The sequence below is a fragment of the Papio anubis genome, chromosome 13 (assembly GCF_008728515.1).
Source record: "Papio anubis isolate 15944 chromosome 13, Panubis1.0, whole genome shotgun sequence".
NCBI lineage: Eukaryota > Metazoa > Chordata > Mammalia > Primates > Cercopithecidae > Papio > Papio anubis.
Genome location: NC_044988.1, coordinates 32,157,062 through 32,183,514, shown reverse-complemented (window position 1 = coordinate 32,183,514; position 26,453 = coordinate 32,157,062). Strand labels below are relative to the sequence as shown.

General features: G+C 37.2%; 1 protein-coding gene across 15 annotated transcripts in view; it reads left to right on the top strand.

Moving 5' to 3' along the window:
• RFX3 (regulatory factor X3) overlaps nucleotides 1–26,453 on the top strand; it is a 311,794-nt gene that overhangs the window by 273,536 nt on the left and 11,805 nt on the right. For all 15 annotated transcript variants that reach the window (XR_004177857.1, XR_004177855.1, XR_004177856.1 and 12 more), the window contains one exon: nucleotides 9,250–9,403. Coding sequence is in view for 12 of the 15 variants with exons in the window: in XM_031654201.1 (XP_031510061.1) it covers nucleotides 9,250–9,403 (154 nt within the window). In the remaining 3 variants the exon portion in view is untranslated. The remainder of the gene's footprint in view (nucleotides 1–9,249; nucleotides 9,404–26,453) is intronic.

Genomic DNA, 26,453 nt, shown 5'->3' with positions numbered 1-26,453 from the left:
CAGGATACAAAATCAATGTGCAGAAATCACAGACATTCTTATACACCAATAACAGACAAACAGAGAGCCAAATCGTGAATGAACTCCCATTCACAATAGCTTCAAAGAGAATAAAATACCTAGGAATCCAACTTACAAGAGATGTAAAGGACCTCTTCAAGGAGAACTACAAACCACTGCTCAATGAAATAAAAGAGGACACAAACAAATGGAAGAACAATCCATACTCATGGATGGGAAGAATCAATATCATGAAAATGGCCATACTTCCCAAGGTAATCGATAGATTCAATGCCATCCCCATTAAGCTACCAATGACCTTCTTCACAGAATTGGAAAAAACTACTTTAAAGTTCATATGGAACCAAAAAAGAGTCCGCAATGCCAAGATAATCCTAAGCCAAAAGAACAAAGCTGGAGGTATCACACTACCTGACTTCGAACTATACTACAAGGCTACAGTAACCAAAACAGCATGGTACTGGTACCAAAACAGAGATATAGACCAATGGAACAGAACAGAGCCCTCAGAAATAATACCACACATCTACAACCATCTGATCTTTGACACACCTGACAAAAACAAGAAATGTGGAAATGATTCCCTATTTAATAAATGGTGCTGGGAAAACTGGCTAGCCATAAGTAGAAAGCTGAAACTGGATCTCTTCCTTACACCTTATACAAAAATTAATTCAAGATGAATTAGAGACGTACGTGTTAGACCTAAAACCATAACAACCCTGGAAGAAAACCTAGGCAATACCATTCAGGAGATAGGCATGGGCAAGGACTTCATGTCTAAAACACCAAAAGCAATGGCCACAAAAGCCAGAATTGACAAATGGGATCTAATTAAACTAAAGAGCTTCTGCACAACAAAAGAAACTACCATCAGAGTGAGCAGGCAACCTACAGAATGAGAGAACATTTTTGCTATCTACTCATCTGACAAAGGGCTAATATCCAGAACCTACAAAGAATTCAAACAAATTTACAAGAAAAAAACCCCATCAAAAAGTGGGCAAAGGATATTAACAGACACTTCTCAAAAGAAGTCATTTATACAGCCAACAGACACATGAAAAAATGTTCACCATCACTAGCCATCAGAGAAATGCAAATCAAAACCACAATGAGCTACTGTCTCACACCAGTTAGAATGGCGATCATTAAAAAGTCAGGAAACAATAGGTGCTAGAGAGGATGTGGAGAAATAGGAACACTTTTACACTGTTGGTGGGAGTGTAAACTACTTCAACCATTGTGGAAGACAGTGTGGTGATTCCTTAAGGGTCTAGAACTAGAAATACCATTTGACCCAGCCATCCCAGTACTGGGTATATACCCAAAGGATTAGAAATCATGCTGCTATAAGACACACACATATGTATGTTTATTGTGGCACTATTCACAATAGCAAAGACTTGGAACCAACCCAAATGTCCATCAACGACAGACTGGATTAAGAAAATGTGGCACATATACACCATGGAATACCATGCAGCCATAAAAAAGGATGAGTTCATGTCCTTTGTAGGGACATGGATGCAGCTGTAAACCATCATTCTCAGCAAACTATTGCACGGGCAGAAAACCAAACACCGCATGTTCTCACTCATAGGTGGGAATTAAACAATGAGAACACTTGGACACAGGAAGGGGAACATCACACACCAGGGCCTGTTGTGGGATTGGGGGAGGGGAGAGGGATAGCATTAGGAGATATACCTAATGTAAATGACGAGTTAATGGGTGCAGCACACCAACATGGCACATGTATACATATGTAACAAACCTGCACGTTGTGCACATGTACCCTAGAACATAAAGTATAATTAAAAAAAAGAAAAAACCAGCATTTATGACCTTTGTAAGTCAGTGTCTTTACCATATATGTAGGATGGAATTCTTTTGTAAGTCGGGTAAATTATATTTTTAACTCTGGCATTTGTTCTTGTGGTAAGAGTTCATTTTTTAGCTGCTTTAGAGAAAGCTGGCCCCACTGATTTGGCCCTAAGGTTAATATCTGCTATAAAGCATAGGCAGTCTCTAGTGTAGAATCTGTGCAGCCATGCACATATCAGAAAGTGGTGGCCACAAGACATACGCCCGACTGTAGCTGTGTCTACACTATGGTCATCATCTGGATATCAGTGGTGAATCCAAAGCTCGTTGTGAGGAGGGAAAGACTATGAATAAGTAACAGAATTTAGGAACGAATAGTACTTGTGAACTCAGTAAACCCAGACTATAGGATTTCCATATTGTATTGACCACCGTTGGTTATAATGATGGAATCAGAGGTCTTTTAATTATGATGGTAGTTCCTTTGGTTTTATTATAAGTGACTTTTTTCTTTCTCAACTGATTTGGTCCAGATTCTTATTTCTTAAATTGAAGTAGACATATAGATCCACATCATATGTTTCATTAAGAGTTAAATTATCCTTACGTCCTGAAAATAGCCGTCTAGTGTCTAGCCCAGGGTCAAATGCAATGAAAGCAAGCCAGCCAGTTTTTTGCTGTTGTTTTGTTTTTGTTTTTTTAGTGGTACAATTCCATAGTCCTGCCTCTCATATATTTAGTACCTTTAGCCCACATAATTCAAGAAGCAAATTATTAAGGTATTGTCTGGCTCTGTGACCCACTAGTATGCGTCAGTGAAGCCAGTGCTAGATTTGGATCTGGGTGTTCATGAGAAATGTGTTGATGAGAAATTATGTTTTCCCTTGATACATCAGAAGGATTTGAAATGCGTTATCACAGTGTTCTCGAGGTAGATGCAGCAACAGTTGTAGTAATGGTAGAATTAGAAAATTTGATTTGGGAACATTTTTTAAGATTTCAGATATTTTCCCAGTTGCCCAAGAGTTTGTTTTTTATTCATCAAGTTTTTTTCCCAGAAAATAACATAAATGGTATATGTGCTCCATGAATGATTGATGAAACAGCAGTACACTGACTGGCAGTACACTTGACTGGCTGTTCCAAAACTTACATGACCAAAGTCAGAGTCCATCCTCTACATCCAAAAAAGCAAGGTGTTTTTTTTCTTCCTACTGCTTTCTTATGTTGTTAGTGTCAGACTTGCCCTTACCTCTACCTGTGATTGTTGGTTGTTTTTTTTTTTTTTTTTTTCCTATATTTAGTCGATGTCATTTTAGAAATACATCCCTGGAGCCTTCATCTCCACAGAGATTTGTTGCAGGTATCTTGAAAGGAGAGAAAATTACTTACTTGCATTTCTTGTTCTCTGCAGATATACAATCCCAGTAGATCATCACTTGCCTGGCCTCTGTCCTCCCTGAGTTGAGGATAATTGGCTTGTTGTTATTAGACACTATTATGGTTATTATTTTCGTTTCAAAAAGACTTGAAGGCATACAGTTCAGGGCCCCTGAAGGAAAGGCACATTCAGACAGATGCATACCTCCTGCTGGTAGGCAAAGTCAATAGCTTAGAAACTTGAGCCTTTAATATCTGAACGGTTTTTTACTGAGACATAAGAACATATTGAGTAGTGAAAATTGCATTCACAAACTATCAGAGAAGCAGAATTAGAATATTTTTTAATGTTTTTGGCATTGCAGATGCCAAAAATTTGTAAATTTGTAAATGCCATTATAAATTTGGCAGTCACATACATAGTAGGCCCTTCATGTTCTGAAATCAGATGCTTAATCTCTTAATTTCTAACATTTTTTGTATGTATTTACATACATTGAAATATAGAAATGAACTTGCAGAGAATCATGATAGCAGTTGATACAGCGCTACAAACAGTCTCTGCTCTGAATGGGGGCTCTCTCCTTGCCTAACCTGGCTTTCAGTGACTAATGGTGGTTCCCTGGGAGGCAGAAAAAAAAATCACTGCCTTTCTTGGGCAGAATTGGAGAAGTTATGTGGGCCATTTCTCAGCTTGTGTGTTTTGTGGATAACAGAAGAAAGCATTCTTCAGGGCCACCCTGAAGGTCATTCAGATATCCCATTTTTAAAGAATGGAATGTATAGCTTTGATATTGTGGCTTGAAAGTAGGCACAGGGTGCCTAGTTTGCCTACAACTGGACAATATATGAATCTTCCAAAAAGTAATACTCTTTTCTGAATCAACTGTAAGCACTTTTCAAAGAGTGAGTTCACATAAGGATCACAGGTGTGATGTTCTCACCCGAAGGGTGTGATACATCTTCAAACACTCAGAAGAGGCAGGTTGGCTCTCACATGTTAGGGTATATGTTTCAATTTCCACATGATGAATTATAAAGATAAATATACAAAGGTATTTCTTGTCCATTATAAAATAATTAACGTTTACAACTCTGATCTTAAAAAGAGTTGAATTCATGGTAACTTAGCAACACTTCAGTGGAGTCAATTTTACAACATATCTTACGGAAGTCTGAATCGGACAATAGGATTCCAATTAAACTGTTAATTGTGTCATTTAATACTTGGCATGTAGAGCGGAAGCCTGACACAGAGAGAATAAAGTAGATATAGCGTTAATGATACAATTCAGCTGATTCTTTTCTAAACATATGACAATAATTTCGTGACATACATATCAGTATTTTTTAAATAACTAGGTATTATAATTGAGGATCAATACATTTTTTTAAAAAAACTTCCAACAGAATTTAGTATTACATGTGCATTTTATGCTGAAATAAGGTGATTGCCTAACCATCTAGAAGTTTCCAGAACACTCAGAATGAAATCCAAAGGCCTTATCATGGCCACTAGACCCTACACAGTCCAGCTACTAGAGTCGTACAGACCCTATCACGTATTCTTCTCTTTGCTCACTGCCTTCCTACCACATTAGCCTCCTGGCTGCTCTTTGAACACAGCAAACAGTTCTGTCTCAAGCTCTTTCATTTGCTCTCCTTTCTGCCAGGAAAATTCTTCACCTGTGTTCATTTCCTCACTTCAATCCAGTTTCTGCTCAGATATCACCTCCTCAGAAAGAATTTTCTAGATACCCCAACTTAAAATGCCTGCCCTCATCACTCTCCAGTCTCTGGCCCTGATTTATAGGATCTCTTACTCTCTAACTTTATATTTTTTATCTACTTGTATATTTACTGACTGTCTCGCCTAATAGAATGTGATCTTTTTTGAAACCAAATTTTGTCTCTCTTGTCTGAACCAAGACCCTGCTACAGAGTAGGAACACAATAAATATCTGCTGAATAAATAAATGTGAATTTTCTTGGAAAAGTTGAATTTGCATTTCTAAAATGATACCAGAAAACTATTTGTTATGAACATTCTCCTTAGTTGTTCACATGATTTCAGGGTTATTGTATTTTAACAGAAGGCCAAGGTGGGCGGATCACCTGAGGTCAGGAGTTCGACACCAACCTGACCAACATGGAGAAACCCTGTCTGTACTAAAAATACAAAATTAGCCAGTCGTGGTGGCGCATGTTTGTAATCCCAGCTACTCGGGAGGCTGAGGCAGGAGAATCGCTTGAACCCAAGAGGCGGAGGTGGCAGTGAGCCGAGATCATGCCCTTGCACTCCAGCCTGGGCAACAAGAGCGAGACTCCATCTCCAAAACAAAAAAAGAGAAAGAGAAATACAAAGACCTAAAATTCAAACTTAGAAATGTATAAAGAAAGACTCATTCTCTATCTGTGATATTCATTCCTGAAAAGATTTATTAACATTCACCTGACTCGGTATTGTTTTTCTGTATTATTATATAATGAATGACATCTTTTAAAATAAATATTTTTATTATGTAGTTAATATATGCTCACATTAGAAAATGTGGTAAATACAGGCCAGGCATGGGGGCTTGCACCTGTAATCCCAGCTATTTGGGAGGCTGAGGCAGGAGGATCTGTTGAGTCCAGGAATTCGAGACCAACCTGGGCCACACAGTGAGACCCCATCTTTAACAAAATAAAATAATAAGCTGGGCATGGTAGCAAGTGCCTATGGGAGGTGAGGAGCATAAGATCACTGGAACCCAGGAGTTCAGTGCTGCAGTGAATCACTATAATGGCATCACTGCACCCCAGCCTGGACAATACAGCAAGACCCCCATCTCTAAAAAAAAAAAAATTAATTTTTTAAAAAGATAATCTAGGAAATACAAAAACTTCTACCCAGAAATTGCCACTGGTTAAATGTTTTCTTTTTGGGTTAAATAAAATTGGGATCCAGTTGTTTCCCGTGAACTATTTAACTATATTTTTCTCTTAACATTTTTTATTTGCAATTGTATCTTAAGCATTTCTTGCCATTAAATATCTTCAGAAACATAATGTTTAATGTCCTCGTACTATTTCATTATGTTTATGCCTTACACATTATTTAGACATTCCCTTATTCTTGAACATTAATATGGGTTTTGGTGTTTTGATACAGTTTTTTAAAATGCTATCATGATTATCTTCATATACAATCGTACATATATCTTTGGATAAGTTCAAGTAAAAGGATATAAACATTTAAAGTAACTAATACTACTTTAATGAAATGTGTGATCTCAATGCTAATAAAGTATTAGATATTCCAGTTTACTTGGGGGTAGGAATATTTTGACGTATGGAGTGTTTTTATGTAAATGAGCTCATATATCTTGCTTCAACTTAACCATTATATTATAAACATCTTTCCATGTTACTACTGATATGTCTACTTCATTTTTAACTACTTATATGCATACAATTTTATATCTAAATGAGCCATAACTTGTTTAATCAGCATCCTACTAGATTATCTTTTTAATGATATTTACTTTCTCCTCCTAGTTTCTCACTAGTACAAATATTGTGCTGCAGTTGTAACTATCTTTGGTTATTTGTGTAAATTTCTAGAATTCGATTTCTGGGTCAAAAGTTTTGACATTTTAAATTTTGACAAATACTGCCAAATTTCCGTCTACAAAAGTTTTATGAATTTATATTCATAGAGACAGTAAAGGAGAGTTTTTCCAAACCAACTATAACATTGGGTCTTTTAACCTCTGACAGCTTTGTAGAGTATATAAGGTATCTTACTTTAATTTTCATTTCTTTAATTCCAAATAAAATGAGTCATTTTTTTATGTTTGTTAGCCATTTGTCTTATCCTTTAAATTTTTAAAATTTGAAAATTTTAGATACTTGCTATCTTTCTTCAGCAAGATAAATGCAATTAGGAGCAAATATTCTGTTCATGCTTTACTTTAAAAATCATTTATTTCAAGTCTTTGTTAGTATGGGTAAAAATGTTACATAACATTTTATTTCTATTTTTGTGTTGTTTTTGCTTTTTTTTAGTAAGTGATTCACTGCTTTAAAATTTTTTTCCATAGGAATATAAACATTTATTTTCACATAGCTCTTATATTATGATCTTATAAATTATTTTTACAAATTGGTAATATGTCACTGAATTTTAGAAAAGTCATGGATAGAGTTATATATAGAATTTTGTCATATATTTTGGCATGCAAATGAAAGTATTCATTTATTTTTAATAATTACTTATAGAGTTGTAAACTTAAGGAATTCATTAAGGTAATCAATTACAAGATATTATTCACTAGACCTACTATTTATGATAATGAATATATTATTAACACTAATGTAGGTAACAGTATAGTTACATGGGTAGTTTTCTTAAGATTTCACATACATTATTTCATTTGACTCTTGGGCTAACCTTTGAACCTTACAAAAAATTACGTGATCACAATTGAAATCACACAGTGGTAACCTGGGTCTCTGTAACTTCAAACCCACACTTATTCTTCTTATTATAACTTAGTAAATAGATCTACAGAATTGAGAGGCCCTCTGCCATCATCATATAATAATTGCTATTCTTGCCACCATAAATAAATGAGAATGAGAAGGTCAGCTTCTCTTTTTCTGTGTATTATAATCACAATCACTTATATTTGAATAGCATTCTAGTTATAAGTTGATTTCACATCCTTTAACTTATTTTATCCTTGAAATAAGCATGTAAGTTAGATAAGACTAAAGGCAGTGTTTTGTTTTCATGCAAGAGGAAAAACATCTCAGGGAAATAAATGATCTTTTTGAGGTCAACAGTCAATGAAGAGACAGAATCAGAATTCAAGGCTTCTGTGTTTCAGATGGACAATGATGATTTGTCACTTGCCAAGTTGAATGCATACAATTTGATGTATTAGTAGCCTCTCTTTAAACAAGGTTGAAAAATGAAACAGAAAACAAAAGTACAGTCTTTGTTTTTCCATTTGCCTAATGTGTTACAATTCTTTACTGTAAAACAAGGCAGAGGTGAGATTTTACCTCTTTCTCCTGAGAATTCAATGGTGGTTTTAGTGTTCGTATGCCAAAAGTCTTTAGAAAAAGGCCAATAAATGAAAGTGGTAAGAAACACACACATACACACATACACACACTCTCACACACACATCACTCTGATTCTAAATTTTGACTATTTTAAGGTTTGAAGTGTGTGAACAAGCTTAATGATTGGCATGTTGAAGCCAAGATTTTATTTTGGACTCATTTCCATTTTAAATATAATAGAGTTTATTATTATTTTATTAATAATATTGCTTATATTTTCATATTATATACATTAAATGCATTTTCAAAAATAATGGATTTCTTAATTGATTTTATTGTGCTTATTTCTAATGTAAATATGCCATAATTTAAGTGGAAATCATAAGAAACTGGAAGCACTTAATACGTTTACCTTCCAAGAAAACTTGCTGGAATCCTTGTACATACTTGCCTGTAGTCTATATTGCCACATCTAGGAATATTGCTTAGTATATTTTGTAAGCTTTGTCTGGCAGAAATACATATTTTTCCTAAAGCATACCCCAGAGGTCATTATCACTGAGAGGGGACAGACTGCCAACCTTCATCGGTAAGATTTTTACTTCAAGTTGCTTTTTCTTAGGGTAGTGATGAGTGCTGAATCTTTCAGAAATATTTTTTGTTGAATTCTGATTTATTTGTGAGTTTGGTAGAAGCAGCAGACTTGCCTATGATAGTAAAGTGACTTTTTCCACTAAGACTATCTATCTCTAATAAGGATCAAGTCTCGGTGAGGATTACCTCTTTATCATTCTATTTAAATGAGTTGAGGCAACTGCTTTCAATAATGAAATGATTTCATGGCAGGTTTTATACTATACCAACCATATAGACTCCCAGCTTGACTTTTTTTGAGAGGAAAAATAGGTAGAGTGCTAATTTTTGTCATTAATATTAGCTGCATATATGTCTTTTCTCTTGGAACAGCTCAATGGTTATTCGGGACTTAACCTTACGCAGTGCTGCTAGCTTTGGCTCCTTCCACCTGATCCGTCTACTCTACGACGAATATATGTTTTACTTAGTAGAACATCGTGTTGCTCAGGCAACAGGAGAGACTCCCATAGCAGTCATGGGCGAGGTAAGAGAGACTGAAAGAGCTGTGACCCATTGGGTTATTAAAAATAAACCAGAATTATACTTCAGTCTAAATATATTAATTACTGATTAAAACTATGGTTCCTAACCAAGTCAGCCTCAGACTCAGGAGGGGCTATAGAGTTATTGCAAGAGTTCCTTAAATTCCTCTGTTCTTATGTGCTTAATCAAAAGATTCTAAAATTGTAGATTATATCGTGAAAGTTCCTGGAATGTCTCTCTATATTATACAGGTGCCTATTTAAAAGAAAAACTTGAGAACCACTGGAATATGAAAAATATTTTGAGTGGGAAAAAGATTGATGCTCCTGATAAAGCAAAGGGCTAGGAATACAATGGAAAAGGTTAAATATGTATTTTGTAGACTCTTTTCCCCAGTCCCCAGGAACAAGTAAATGATTCTGTTTTAGAAGGATAAAGATGGTAATGATGATAACTAACATTTTTTGGACACTTAATATGTGCCAGGCACAGTTCTATGTTTTTTACATGTAATAAAGCACTCAATGCAAGTCTTTGAGATAGGTTCTACTTTATTCTGTTTTACAATAAGCATCCAAGGTTTATGCAGAAAGCTAAGACACAGAAAGGTTAAATGATTACTCAGCTAAAAAATGGTAGAAATTTTTTTCAAACACAGTCTGATTTTCAAACCCATGCTTCTAACCACTAGTGATGTGAGGGGGAAAATTCTCTTCTTCAGAATTTCTGAATAGTAATCAAAATGGCTTATCAAAAAGCTAAAACTCTGAATATAAACAAGGGCTGGTTCATATAATAAGGAATAGATGCAAATGCTCAAATGGTTCAGCACTGGCTTATTTTGTTACATTGAATGCAGGAGGCAGGGGTAGTTTATACCTTGTTGAATTATACCAGATTAGAAAATGTGACAAATTTCCCAAGGCTGTAAAAAAGACATGTTCACTTTTAAGCTATGTGTATGTGCTTATATAAATAAAAAAGAGTGAAAATAGATATTATTCAATGCTTTTCCTAGTTTAATATAATAAGGCATAAATAAAAATACATTAAAATACGTCAAGGACCTCCCTAATATTCTAGTATAAATAAAATGCATGTCAAACTTGCCTAGAAGGTCATTTGAAATATTCATCTTTTCCACTTCTTTAAAACCCCTTGCTGTATACCAGTCTAAATGTCTTTGTATGATGTTCCCTGATAATGGTTAAGCTTTAATGATGCCAAATATATGTGTGAGATTAAGCAGGAATCACTGTGGCTTTTCATTGTAAGCAGGACCTCATGTGACCAAAGCAATCTGGACTTTTCTTATATTTGACTTCCCCTCGTTGCCTCTTTCTTTAGTTGTTTTGTAGATGCCTTGTTGGAAAATGCCCAGTTAGCACGTGGACTCAGTACCCTAAAATTTCTTAACTCAGGGTTCAAGACTTCAGAAATGGACCTTGTCTTTTAGTATACTTAACACATTTGCCATCTACCTCATACACTCCAGGACTTCTTTAACAGGATAAACAGGATAATGATGGCAGGGATTCTCATTAATACCATGTGGCTAATCCTGATGCATGGCCTTTGCTTTCCTTGTATCTCTAGGGAACAAAGGCAGTGGACATGAGCCAGTCACACAGTGTGAAGGCTTAGCAACCTCCTGGTATGCTTGCAGAGGTGGCACCAGAATTAAAATGGGCTACCTAATCTATAGTGCCAACTAACCATCCTAATAGGTATTCTTTTTTTTTTTTTTTTTTTTACTACATGTAAACGATCTAAATGAACATGACAGATTTTACATGAGGCAAAGATATATACATAAAATCTAAATTAAAAAAAAAAAAACGCGGTCAAAGATCTAAGCATACTTCTTGATTTCTTTGCTTACTCAGTTTATAGGAAAGCCCTTTGACCTGCCTATGCTCATCCGTTATTTACCCCAAAAGGCAAATTCAGACTAATTTTATAGGTTGGTCTCCCCATACAGCATTGATGCCTCATACACCTGTTTGCTCTCATAGATCTAGTGGCCATGGTCATACTATCATATCTAAAATTTCTTGATTTGGGAAAAAGGAGAAGGAAATTCAAAAAATTAAAAAGTCTGTTTTCTCATGTTCTCCTCACGTTATCCTAAGTCTACCTTCTCTTGGTCCCTTGGGTGACTTCCTTTTCCAATCACCAACTCCAGATGTGCCTGTGTACATAGTGGGAGTAACACATCAGGCCAAAATCCATTGAAATCCATAAAAATCACCATCACTCCCAGTCACAGCAAGTGGTTTGGAATAATGATTAATAATAGCAACCACAAAGACAATAACAATTGTCACTATTTATTGAGAGCATATCATATATTTAACGAAATTAATAATCTTGCTCTATCTACTACTGGCTCTCTCAGTAAATGGTGCCACAATCCTCCCAGTTGATTATACCAGACACATCAGCATTCCCTTTTTATGTCCTTCTATCTTGACTCCCATCTCCAACCAATTACCAAGTTTTCTGTTTCTGAAATCCCTCAGAGTGCAGTCAGTATCGTCTTATGAAAATGCAAAGCTGACTGTGTCATCCCCCGCTTGAAACCCTTCAGTGGCTTTCCCTTGTGTTACGAACATGAGCTTTTGCATGATCTGGCCCTGCCCCTCTGATCAACGTCAGCCTCCCACTTCCTACTCTTTCTGTTGCAATCACAGTGGCCTTTTCTCTGTTTTCATTCACCAAGCCTTTCTCATCCTTGGACTGCGGCATAAATGGTTCTTTCTACCTAGAAGCGTCTGCCCATCTCCTCGCACCCATTCTAACTCCTACTTCATGTTGTAAAAATCAGTTTCTCAGGGAGACTCAGTTCCTCCAGAATACCTTAAATAGTTCAAGTCTTTCTGATTTGTACTTTTACTTGTCATTCTAGAAGCTCCACAATACTAATTGCACAGTTCTTTGTTTGATTTGTATAATCAAAGATGTAATACCTGGAAACAATAAAGGACTTTGAGTCAGAAGTGAATTCTACTTCTAACTCTGTCGTGTCTACTAGTATAATCTTGGGCAAATCATGTTGACTTGTGTTGAACTCCAGACTTCTGATCTCTGAAATTGATGTATCATTTATTAACAAGTTTTTCTTGTGCAAATACTCTATGCCAAAGCTATCATGATTGGGACACAATGATGAGCAAAATAGATTTTTACCCTGCCTTTGAGGAGCTTAGATTTCAAGTGGGGGATATATATTTAAACAGTCACATAATTATAGCCACAAACTTTGTTACATGCTATGAAAGAAAATTAAAGGGATATAAGAATGCTTAAAGCATGGGGCCCTAAATCTAGCCTGGTAGGACCAGGGAAGGTTTTCCCAAGGAAGTGATGTTTGAGGTGAGAACTAAAGGACAAAAGATGTTAACTCTGTGAAGAGAGAATCTGAAGGTAAGGGGTGAAAAACACCCCAGGCACAGGGGAATGTGCTCAGGCCCTGACAGATGGGAGGGGGCACAGCCAAGGTGAAGTTTTTCTGGGAAACCTAACGTTCAAGCACCACGGAGACCAAATAAACACTGTCAAATGCAACTGACAAGAGGAAAAATTGAATTAGGATAGAAAGTCTAAATTTCAAATGAAGCTAACACCTACATAGCAATTGTGTGCCAGGTACTGTTCTAAGTGCCATATATATGTGTTAATAACTCACCACAGACCTGTAAGTGGATACTATTATTACACCTGTTTTACAGATGATGAAATGAGAGGCCAGGTGCGGTGGCTCATGCCTGTAATCCCAGCACTTTGGGAGGCCAAGGCGGTGGATCACCTGAGGTCAGGAGTTCGAGACCAGCCTGACCAACATGGTGAACCCCCGTCCCTACTGAAAATACAAAACAGTTAGTCCCAGCTACTCAGGAGGCTGAGACAGGAGAATTGTCTGAACCCAGGAGGCGGAGGAGGTTGCAGTGAGCCGAGGTCACACCACTGAACTCCAGCCTGGGCGACAAATCAGGACTCCATCTCCAAAAATAAAAAGAAGAACAAATGAGACACAGAACCAAAAAGTAACTTGCCCGAGGTCACACAACTACTAAATTGTGAAATCAGGTCCCGAAACCATGCCGTCAGGCACCAAAGTCTTTGCTGTTAATCTACCATGCTTATGACTTGCTACAGATTGGAGCAGGATTGGAGTAAGAACAGTTTCAAGGGCAAACCTGCAAAATAGTCACAAACTTTGCTGGGCATTTGTTTTGCCTTTTTAGGTGCTTGCTTTGGAAAAGGTGTCAGTTAAATAGTTTCATAAGCAAAGAAAAAGACTTTCCTTTTAAAGTGACTTAAGAACAATGAATGTATCTTTTCAATAATGTGAACTCAGTAAATGAGTTTTAAAATTAACATTACTTAACATTATTTGAGCAGGCAGGCAGGAAAGAACATGTTTTACACATAAAAATACACAAGCATACAAACCATTACTTTTGAATTCACTGTAACACTGTCATTTCAATTGTTGCTGGTGTTACTGAAATAAAGACTGCTATACAGTGGACTCCCCTAAACTGGAAGCAGCTTCACAGTCCCAAAAAATTTTCCTCTAAATGTCAGTATGCTACTACATTAATACTGACTAGTAAATTATTTAAAGCATATGCAATTCTAGAGTTTCTTTTATTTTTGCCTAAATGGTAAAAAGGAAACAATTTATTTATTGCTAGAATTTATATAATTTTTAAATTTTCATTTAAATATTACAAATTTATCCACAAGCTTTCTGGCAGTGGTGAAATTTTAAGAGTAGGAATAAAATAAACAAGTTGCATCTGTTTACACACCTGTTAAATAAACAATTTTAAAAATCATAAAACTTTCTGTACAACTCTGACCAGAAAAATGGAGCAGAAAAATGTCCTTTTATTCAAGTGTTATGGCTGTTTAGAATCTTTCTGCTTTATTTCTTTAAAACATACATAGTGCATTAATATATTCACTAAATCTGTAAAATTTTTATTGCTTCATAAAATTATTTTGTTACAAATCTTTTAATAATCTATTAAATATATCTAAATTCTTTTAATCATAATTTATACTTAATATTATATCTAAGCCACCTCTTTAGCCATTTTCAAATAAAGAGGAACCGGTAGAGTCTTTAAGTATTTAATTGTGAATATCAATATAGAAAAGATAATATTTCAGTAATATTTTTTGAGAAAAATTTAACCTGTAACAATTTAACATCAAAAGAAAAATGTCTTGGATTCATCAGAATTGATGTACTTGGTTAATTTTTTTTGGAAGGAAAAAAAATCTTCAACCTAAAAACTGAAGAAGTGCAATAATAATTGAACATGTAAGCTTTTGGGATAAAAGTTCAGTGAAAGAATTCCATTTGGTGGAAGTAGAATTACAGTCACAGTAAACAAGTATTGGTGCTTAAAGTAAAATCAAACCAAAGAAAAACAAAGTTTAGCGAGCATTGTGCTAGTGTGACTAGGGAATACACTTTAAATGTGCCTGTTGAACAATAGACTTGTTATAACAGAGTATTTTAAAAGGAAAGAACATTATCACAAGTCAAGATAGTTTGCAGGAAAAAAAATAGAATCTTGGAACAGTAGTAGCTTAGAAAATGTAAGGAATGTTTGTCAAAAGTTATATTGTTGATTGTTATTTATAGTAAAGCTTATTATTTACTATATTAGTATTTTTCTAATTGAGGGCAGGCCTTGTGCCAATCACTATGCTAGGTGTCTTACATTCTTATTTAATATTGACCAAAACCTTGGAAAAGATGTCTTAGTATCCCTATTTCACCAGTGAGGAAAACAGAAATTGAAAGTTGTCCCAAGTCAAAACTAGCAAGTTTTGAAAGTAGGACTGCCTCACTTCAAATAGTCAAATGAGATGGGCTTAATCTATATTTCAGTTTTTCACCATATAAATTACATAGTTTCAGAATAGGGACTATGTGTTTCAGAATAGGGACTATGTGTTTCAGAATAGGAACTGTGTGCAACTCCCCAAAACACATAAACACATAGACACACATTTTCTCTCTGACAATCACAAGCCAGGTGCTTAGCTTATAAGTTATTATTATTTTGTTTCATAGTTTTTTTCCTCTGCCTTACAGGATGCCTCTTAATACTCTTGCCATCTTTTCCCCTTGCACTTTTTGTTAGTAGATGTTTGGAATATGAAAACTAAATGGATATTAGTCTAAGCAAATTGCATTTGGAAAACTAAATCTGCCAGAAAATAACAAATTACACCCTTCAGCTCCTCTACACCCATCCTGAGATCAGACCTAAATCAAACATTTTTTTAAACAATTCATAGTTTGGTTTTAGTTGTAAATCTGCTCATCTACTTTAGCACAATTTCTGACAACTTGAAAATAAATTATAAAAGTGACCCCAAAGTTCCAGAGAATTGGCACCTTGTCCCATTTTTCTTCCTTTTTCCTGGTTTGTCATTCTGTTCATTTCTCTTCTTGCATTTGAGAAAAGAATCTGTTGACTCAGCAGCCCAGGGCTACGGTTCTTTCCCTCTGGGATCCCTGCTCATTAGCTTCCTATGCATGGCTTTCTTCCCTGCTGACTCTGGGCTATAACCTCTCCTCTCATCCTCTTCAGGGAATGGAGAAAATTTTGCTTATAATGTGATCTAAACAATCACACAATAGGTACCCAAAAACTACTCACTCAAGGAAGGAAGTACAAAGGAGTGAGAGAAGGACAGACTGCCAATTGATAGGACGTCTTGGATTTCATGATTGATACACTAGATTTCTTTACCCCGGGGGAGGGGGGAACTCCTAGACCAAAAAGTGTACCTTCTCCTCAGAAAGTGCCTGTCAATACTATTTCAGAGAAATACAATAAAGTTGGACTTTCATAGGTGCTTACAAGAGCACTTTTCCTAAAGAGCTTAGAAGTGGGAAAAGAAACCAAAATAGAAGTTGAAGACTTTTAAACATATTTCAAGGACTAAAATGGTCACTGTAGACATCAGGAGAGAAATCTCATCAGCACACAGTCCTCTTCAGCAAAGTCCACCACTAAGTTACTTGTTTAGTAAAGAGTTTCTCCGGTAGCACTGCAGCTATTTGGGCAGACCCAACCAGAGAAAAAGATTCCCTGGCATAGAATAAGCATGACGGTGCCACCTACTGGCCACTTTGCCACACTTTGTCATCCTGTGACACTTTGCCACGCTCTGTCATCAAGTGGCTCTGGCTTTGAGATAGTCTTTATGGTGGTTTTGCTCTCAACCACAGGTGAAGATGGTGGTTGCTGGCCCCCCCGATAAATAAATAGCTCTTGTTTGGGATAGGTAAATTTCTAAATTCATAGGAATTGTTTTCTGCCTTTCTTTACACCATCGTTGTGTGAAATATACTGCCATAAAATGTCATAAAAATTAGAGATTTTCTGCAAGAATATGGGCCTTATGTGATGATAATACAAGCACTTCAAACGTGGTTGATGCTTGTTGTGACGATTTTCTTAGTACAAAGGGAACATGTTTCTATATTGCCGCTCTGATTGTCTCTCCAGTTAATGATTTCCAGAAAAGAGAAGTGGTATAATCAAATTTAAGATATAGTCCTCTGATAGAATAAATTAATGCTATGCTTTCCTATTAAATAATATAGGTGTTTTCAAGGGGAGCCAGTATTAAATTAGGAGCAAGGTTCATTCTATTTCCCCAATAGCTTTACTTGCATAAAGGATGTGCTGCCTGGCCTAGCCCTACAATTTGCAGGGCCCAGGATACCATATGTCTAAATATTTTAAAAGTTATGAATCAGACTATAAATAAAATCTGTTCTATCCACCTGCCTTGACAAATAGGTCTTGATAACAACTTGGAAGGCTGAGTTTGGATTTGAAATTCTGTCTCCCCTGAGTTCCATACCAGAAAATAGTGACATATACATAGCCAGCCCCTGTCCCCAGCCTCTGGCCCCTAGACTGCTTCATCACTCCCCATCTTATGTTATGAACAGCTTTGTGCTCAGATTTGTGGACACCTCAGCCCAGTCCTCAAGTTTTGTCTATGTTTTGCAAACAGCTGCCCCTTTTCGGCTATCTCTTCATGCCTCTGAATGGTAGAGTTGGAGAAGAGAGCTGCTGGGACCTGGAAGGGAACTCAGAGCCATGGGGCAGGGAATTCTAGGGTCTCAGATAACAAGAGGTGATCTGGGAGGAGGGAGGAAAGCACAGGCTCCAAGAAGTCACATCCAGTTGGCTCTGTGGACTCCTTACACTGTAAGAAAGGGAATGGCAATGGAAAAGACAAAACAGAGTTCTCCATAGTGTGGGTCTTGGGCCAAAGGCCCCTCTCACTTTGGCCTTAATGGTGGTATTAAATGCTCCTGTTTTTGAAACCACTTTTCTCTTCCAAGGCAACTGAGGCTGATATTGTAATCTGAACACTTCACCGCCTGCACACTCACTTGTGTGTCTTAGGCATTTAAAAACATTTAGGTACACCTGTTGCTGTGTGCCCAAGGCAGGCAGAAAAGCCTGAACAGTTAGAATCATGCTGCCCTGTGTACAGAGTGACCAGTAGCACACATTGCCAGGATAGCTGTCTAGCCCACAAGAGCAAGACCAACAGCAGCTACCGGTAGGATTTGCCCACGTGTGGAGCAAACTGCCAAAGATCTTGGCCTTCTTAGCAGGTTTCAATAAAAACTATTTAAAGATACATAGAAAAGTGCACATACACATACATAGAAAAGTAACCAAGGAACACAAAGTTTTACCAAATGGAATGTTAGTAATCCTTGCAAATATTATGAAACCTGAAATTAAAGTCAGCAACCTTTTCCTTGGTTGTAAAACCATGTATCAATGCTAAATCCAAAATGCTTTGATTTATTTGGTTCTTGTTTGGGAAACATTTAAAGAAAATAATAATGCTCTGGACTCTTCATATTGAAATTTCAAGATGTTTCTTTTCACCATCAAAAACATCCAGAATAGCTGCCATTACCGACCTTTTTTGAATCACTTTTATTATCTTTTTTTTTTTTTTCCTTTGAGATGGAGTTTCTTTCTTGTTGCCCAGGCTGGAGTGCAATGGCAATCTCAGCTCACCACGACGCAACCTCTGCCTCCCGGGTTCAAGCAATTCTCCTGCCTCAGCCTCCCGAGTAGCTGGAATTATAGGCATGCGCAACCATGCCTGGCTAATTTTGTATTTGTATTTTTAGTAGAGACGGAGTTTCTCCATGTTGGTCAGGCTGGTGTCAAACTCCCGACCTCAGATGATCTGCCCGCCTGGGCCTGATCACTTTTATTAACTAAGGTTAATAAAAAGATTGCAAAGCTATATATTATTTGTAAAATTCAGAATGTTACAAAGTTCAAGCTAAGTATGGAATGGTGACATTTCTTCATAGGGCTTTTGTGAAGATTAATTTACGTAGGTGAGTAGAGTAGATAGGCAGGCAGACAGGAACATAGTAGGTTCTCGATCTTTGTTAGTTCCATCTCCTTCCCTTTGCATAAATATATACATATCTGATAAGTATTTGATTGCCTTCTACTCTGGATTAGATTTTTAAAAATCAATTCTGCATTGACAATCCAAGTAATAATTATATATAATTAGATCATCATTTTTTGGACCATACAAAGGTAAACTTAAAGTTGAAATTGATAAAACAGATGACAAAAAGACACATGAAGGCATTGATAATATTGTACTGCAACTGGAAGAATACCCTGCAAACAATTTTTGAGTCAAATGATTCATGATTTTGAATGTTGAGTCAAATGATTCATGGAATTACAAAGAATCCAACAGCATTCTTTGGTATGTAGCCAAAGTGGTAATCAAAAGCAAAATAATTCAATGCTTTGAAAAATACAAACAACAAAATAGAATGGGGAAACAAGTCAATTAGAAAAGAAAATGGGAACATTAGAGAAGAAGCATAAACATAATTAGTTCTAACTAGACAGTCATAGCTAGACTTGAATTAAATCTTAACTAGTAGAAATGAATGAAAGGTTTTATAAGTACTTGTGAAATGGAGAAAAAGGATAATATATATAATTTAAGCAAGTTAAAAGGTAATTTCCCAAAGAGATATCTTATTCCAGCCACAAAATAGAAACTATTTCAGAAAACTGTATAATCATTTGTTCTTTGGGCCTGTGACAGCTTAAAAATCTTCTTTCCTAGAGCAAATGATTAATTCACAGAAACTGGCAAAATGTATACGTATACACATACATACATATTTTATCCCCTACATTTGTTTATCTAAAGTTACCATTGCTGGCAGAACTGGTCTCCAAGGTACCTGATAACCCTCAAGTGAGTAGTCTTTTCTGGTTAACATTTTCACATATGTGGACTATCTGTTGCTGATGATCATGTTCCCAGGTCAGCAGGAATGCTTCTGGCAATGTGGTGTTTGCTTTCTGTGCTGGGCCGTGTCCACTGCCTGTGGTAACTTCCTCCATCTGATCACATGCCAGCACCTTGGCCTCTTACTGCTCTCCTCTGCACAGCATGGATCTTCATGGAGCCATTGAGAAGTGCTGACACAGAGGGCTTTCCAAGGTCTTTGGGGCTGCTTGTGGTGCAGCTGGTAGCATGGGTTGGTACTCATGAAACTGTCCGGAGAACCAGGATATATCCTCTTTTTTAGTGTGTACTTTAACATATTCGCTTGGATATGGAGCTTAGGACTGCTCTGGCCCCATTATCCCTCAGTATATTTTGGTTTCCTCAATTTTGGTTTCCACTTCTTTCTCTGAATGACTTCCTTGTCAACTTCCTTAACAACGTTCAGCTCTGTGAACCTCATAGACTTTTTAGATGCATATATGGTTTCAACAGTCTAGACCTTGAAATGCATGCTGTAAACACTTTCAGACCGTAGGAACTTGTATATAAAATTAAAAGTCTGTAAATGAAAAATAAAGTACAAATGTACTAGTGACAAATGTATCATAACAGATGAATTGATTCCTACATACCATTGTACCCTACCCTTAGTGAAGAACATAAACAAAATTCAGCAAAAAATTACTATGTTCCAAATAGCTTAATCTGGTTGGATGTGTTTCCTCCAATACTAGAAAAAAAAAAATGTCATATGGTTTCACTCAAGCAAATGTGATAATTTTAAAAAATAACTTATGTATGTGTAATAAGCAGTAGGGTGGGCATTAAGATGTCCACATCTTAATCCCTGGAACCTGTGAATATATTAAGTTACAAATGGAACTAAGGTTGCTAATTGGTTGAATTTAAATGGGGAGATTATCCTGGATTATCCAGGTGTGCCCAATGTAGTTACAAGAGTAACTACATTGTTAGTATGTAGAATACTAACTGAATACTAACTAGAATACTAATCGCTGGCTTTGAATGGAAGGAGGCCAGAAACCATATGTAGAATACGACATACTAACCTGAAGAGAGAGGTGGAAGAATCTGTGTCAGAGTGATGCAGTGTGTGAGACTCAACCTAACATCGCTGGCTTTGAATGGAAGGAGGCCAGAAACCAAGGAATGGTGACAACCTCTAGAAGCTGAAAAAGAGGGAAAAAAAAATTGTTTTCTAGACACTTCAGAAAGAACCACAACTCTGCCAACACCTTGATTTTAGTGACTCCAAATCCATTTAGAAGTTCTGACCTCCAGAGTGACAAGATAGTAAGTTTGTCTTGTTTTTAGCCACTAAGTGTGGTAATTTGTTGCAGCAGCAATAAGTATCTGTTACAGAATGAAAGCTATCTTGCTCTGAATGAATATTGCTCAGTGATGACTTATGGATTATAGGTTCTTCTTCCAGTACATTATTTTTTTCTTGCTTCCACCTCTCCTTGCCACACATCTTACTGTCCTTTCTCCATTGATGACCCACCCTGAAAGTCATCATCATCTGGAACACTCCCTATTTGCTTTTACCTATGGAGAACTTCTATATTAGACTCTCTCTTTACATCTTCACCTGCCATCCAAATTGGAGCAAATGTCCCATTAGGGAAGCTTGCCCCACCTGAATTAATAATACATGTAACTTTTCCCCAATATTTTGTCTTGCAAACTTTCATGCAATCTTTTCTGTCACTCTAGACTTCCTTCTTCCACGAATGCATACAATTGAACACCAGCTTTGGTCTGTCTCTCTTTGCCTATATATGCAAGTGCCCAGCAAAAGTAGAGGAAGATTATTTTTCTAACTCTGTCTTTAAAAGCTGACACTTGTTTTTTCCCTTGTGACCTTCATCAGTGATGCCCATATGCGTGAGCTGTGCTCTCTTGAAGCCTCTGGTTCCGTATCCTTCCTGTGACCCACGTCCTTATATATCTTTCTCAAAGATAAAAATCTTCTGTTCCCTTCACTGTTAATGAGCTGGAGCAGGTCTTCTAGGGTCTTACAAGCTCTTCCTCTAGTCAGGTGTCAGCAAACAGTGGTCCACAGGCCAAATCCAGCTCATCATCTGTTTTTGTAAGTGAAGTGGTTGGTCTTGGGGTAGGGTCTTGGGGTAGGTTTGTTTGTTTGTTTGTTTTTGGAGACTGAGTCTCACTCTGTCACCCAGGCTGGAGTGCAGTGGCACAATCACAGCTCACTGCAGCCTCGACCACCTTGGAGGGTGATCCTCCCACCTTAGCCTCCCAACTAGCTGGGACTAGAGGTACGTGCCACCACGCCCAGCTAACTTTTTTGTATTTTTTGTAGAGATGGGGTTTTGCCATGTTGCCCAGGGGTCTCAAACTCCTGGGCTTAAGCAATCCGCACACCTGTGCCTCCCAAAGTGCTGGGATTACAAGCATAAGCCACTGTGCCCAGCCCTGTTTTTGTAAAGTTTTATTAGAGCTACATCACACACATTCATGTACCTGTTATCTATGGCTATTTTTGCACTACAATGGTAGAGTTGAGTAACTGTGACAGAGTCTTAATGCACTATAAAGCCTAAAATATTTACCATCTGGTCCCTTACTGAAAAACTTTACCAGCCCCTCTTCTTGACAATACACTTTTGTACTTTGCTGCTATCAGTTTTGTTTTATTTTGTTTTGTGGGTGATAGTTAACATAGTGACATTAGACTTGGACTTATAAATAGAGAAAGAGACAGGGAGGAAGGATGAAAATGTGCTTACCCATAAATCTGTAATCTGGATATACTAACAGGGAGATGTTCTGTAAGATGCAATTTTTCTATACAGCTTTTGGTATCCTTTCAGAGTACTGGGATAGTAGAGTCAGACTGATTCTGCATGTCTGGTCTGCAGTTCTTGGGAGATAATGATGATACTTATAAATAATAACAATATTGATAATGGTGGTCATTTGTTAAGTGCTTCCTATGTGCCAGGCACTATGTGAAGTACTTTAACTTGGTTCTTTGGAAAGACCCAAATTAACACTATTGGGGAACTTGTTACAGATTTGCTTAAACAATTAGCAAGCGATGGCTGTGCTTACAAAGAATTAATGATACGTATAACATAAATGTGATTATGATTACTCACTAACTCTTTCTCAGGGTGAGGTAAGCTCTTCTAGCAGGGAAGGTGTCCCTAAGGGTGAGGTCTTCATCCCAATCCCCTGAGCTCTTTCCTTCTGCCCTACTTCTGTTCCAGTATGTTTCTTGCCCCCCGCATGGATCCCCACCTGTTTGCTCTCTAGGCACCCCGACTTCCTCTGCATTGTTTCAGTGCCCAAACATTACAGAACAAGGCTTGCCTGCCTCACTATGAAAAGTCAGCTGTTGCTGAACTGAATGTGCAACAGTCTCTTCAATGCACCTGTAGGCTGCATTCTCCCATGCTGAGCCAGGTTCCTCTCATGGTGACCATGCTCAGGGACAAGTACTAGGCCTCAAAATCCTGTAATAAACAACCCAGCTGCCTGGCTACAACCCAGGGTCTCTCAGGGATCCTGCCCATTGTTGCCCTGACTGTGCTAAACTGTTGCCCACTTACACTTCATGGACATTGCTGGTCTTACATGAATATATGTGCTAATAGACTCTCACTGTCTACCTCGAGCATGCATTTCCCAGCCCGCTGTTGTCCAGTGAAGTGTTCATTATTTTGACCCTAGTCAGGACCTGGAGGAAATAGTCTATAGGATAGGAAGTGTTTCCTCTCTCAACAATAGACATGCTTTCTGTACCGTCTGTTCTAGTTTCTCTTCGAACGTTTCCTATTTATCTCTCTGACTGATGGAATGTGAATTCATACATTGAAGGCCATATGCTTTCTAACTCCAGAGCACTTTTAAAATCCCTTAATTTATATTTCTTCCTCCATGTGTGGGTGTCTCTCTCTCTCTTTCCCCTTCCCCTCCCTCCCCTCTCTCTCTCACCCCACATCCCATCCCATTTCTCTCTTTTTTTTTTCTCTCTCTCTGATTCTAAACCAAGGAGAATATCTGGTCTCAAATCTAACAGCACCATATTTACTACTTGACGTTAGACAAATCAACTCATTGTTTTCAATAGCTGTAACATGAAATCTAAGCACTTAACTTGCCAGATCCCTAAGTTGTTTTGGTGAGGCTGAAATGAGGAAGTAAATTTATTCATCTGGTAAGTATTTATTCAGCCTTTAATGTGTATCAGGCACTATACTAGGTTCTGGGATGCATTTATGAAGAGAACAAAGGAACTTTCTTACCTATGGCAGTGACATTTTGGTTGGGAAGACATATATTAGGTGAGGAAACAAACAAAATAAGTTTTGCAGGTTGTGGTGGGTGCTTTGCGGGAAGTGAGCATGATGCGGTGACTGAGAGTGACAGGGACAGCGATACTCAAGATAGGGCTGCCAGGAAAAGCCTCTTCAGGGAAGCGATATTGACAGTGTGACACTCGCAGTCTGTTTGAGAGAAAACGTACCGTTTACTGAACTGCAAACACACCTTGTAAGTGGTAAGATGTCATGTCAGTGAAGAGTAGTCCCCTCTAATCCTTTGTGCAAGAGGAAAAATTACGAAACAGTAAGTTTTCCCAATTTGTGATGCTGTAACTTCGTAATAATCACTATACTTTCTTGTGAGCTCCTTTTTTTTTTTTAATCTAAATCTTTTACTACTTTCTCCTCTTCTGTTTTTTGTTTGTTTGTTTGCTTGCTTGCTTGCTTGCTTGTTTTTGAGACAGACTTTCGGTCCTGTTGCCAGGCTGGAGTGCAGTGGCATGATCGCAGCTCACTGCAACCTTTGCCTCCCAGGTTCAGGCGATTCTCCTGCCTCCACCACCATGCCCAGCTAATTTTTGTATTTTTAGTGGAGATAGGGTTTCACCATGTTGGTCAGGCTGATCTCGAACTCTCAACCTTAGGTGATCCACCTGCCTCAGCCTCCCAAAGTGCTGGGATTACAGGTGTGAGCCACCATGCCTGGCCTCTCTTCTGTTTTTGATTTGTACTGGCCTCATCTTGTCATCTGGCCCCTATCTATGGTACTGTTTTCCTTCTGCCTGCTCTCAATCTTCCCTGCCACTGTTCATACCCTTCCTTCCTGCTGCTTGACCTGCTGCATGCCATAAACCCATGAAATTTGTTTCCATTTCTGAGACTTGAACCCTGTACTTCTAAAACCTTCCCTAAGGTTTCCTAAGCTGCTCATTTTTCTGCTAACCTACCTACCCTTCAGAATATAGGGAATTTCTACTACTTGCCTCCTGAAGACAGGAGTATTTCCAAATTGATCTGAGTAGAATTGGCTGGCATAGTGCCTGGCGCATAGTAAATCCTCAATAAGTATTTATCGACTTTTAATGAATAAGTGAACTGATTTTGCTGATCTCATGCAGTCTATCTACAGGGTTAAAGTGTTTTTTCCTCTATAATTTTACATCTATTTTCCCCTCACATGTAAAATGCATATAAAAGCCTTCACCTTCAGCTCTATAGGATAGTAAAATCTGATCTCTTCTTCAGAGGATTTAAAAAAATCATAATCTACTTTCTCTGTTTGTCATACATGTAAAACTTCGTCGTTGATCCCAGAAACACCTAGAGGCATTGACAGTGTCTCTGAGATTCTTTGTAGATTGTCCAACATAGTGCATAATGACAAGCCTCGGAATTTAGTATGTAAATGGATTTTTGTTAATGATAATAACCATCACTGAAATTTCAGCTGTTTTCGTTTCTGTTTTCAGCCTCTTGAATTATCAAATGTCTTATTCATATTAAGTAGAAACGTCTAAGGGGAAAATCTTTGTATTAAGGAAGTTGTCATGTTTTCAGAGTTAAGTAGCAACTAAATGCAATGTTTCTTTTGAAGAGGATTTTCAAATATATCCAGAGTTTGGTTTTAGACACTCTGTGTGATATTATTGATCAGCAATAGCAACAATAACTTAGCTACAAACAACTTTCAGAGACTTTTCAACAGCAAATAGAATACTCACTTTTTATCAGTATAAAGTTGTGTTTAGAATCATCACTGCCAACTCGTTTCAAGAACTTAAGTGTTAAGTATTCCCTTAAATCTATATCTTTTTGTGTTATGTCAGTTAGTAATAACTTGTAAATGATCCTTCAGTTTTGAACATTCTCTGTTTATAGTTCTAAAATACTTAAATAATACCAAAAATTGATGAAGAATCCCTTTGGGTTTTTGTTGTTTAGATTATATTCTTTAATTCAAGAAAACCCACATAATTTACACTGGATTTTTATTTAGACTTATACAAAGACCTGACCTATGTGATCAGGAACAACTTCAAAATTTCAGTATTTATGATTTATATTTGTTGCCCCGTGGGATGTATTAGGTTGGCATAAAAGTAATAGCGGTTTTTGCCTTTACTTTTAATAACTCTAAAAAATAACTCTAAAGCAGTGGGGCAGACTTTCAAATAAATATACTAATAATTACATGTCTAGGAGGCCCCTGTCTCCTTCAAAGCAGTCACCTAGGAAGGCTACACATTTGTTCCAGTAATGCTGCTATGGCTTAAAAATGTTGTGGAATGCCTCTGAAATGCTAAGAAGTAAAGGTAAAATGACATTATTTTAAATAACCTGAATTGTGGCGGAGCTGAATTGAATTTTGTTGAGTAGTCAAATCAT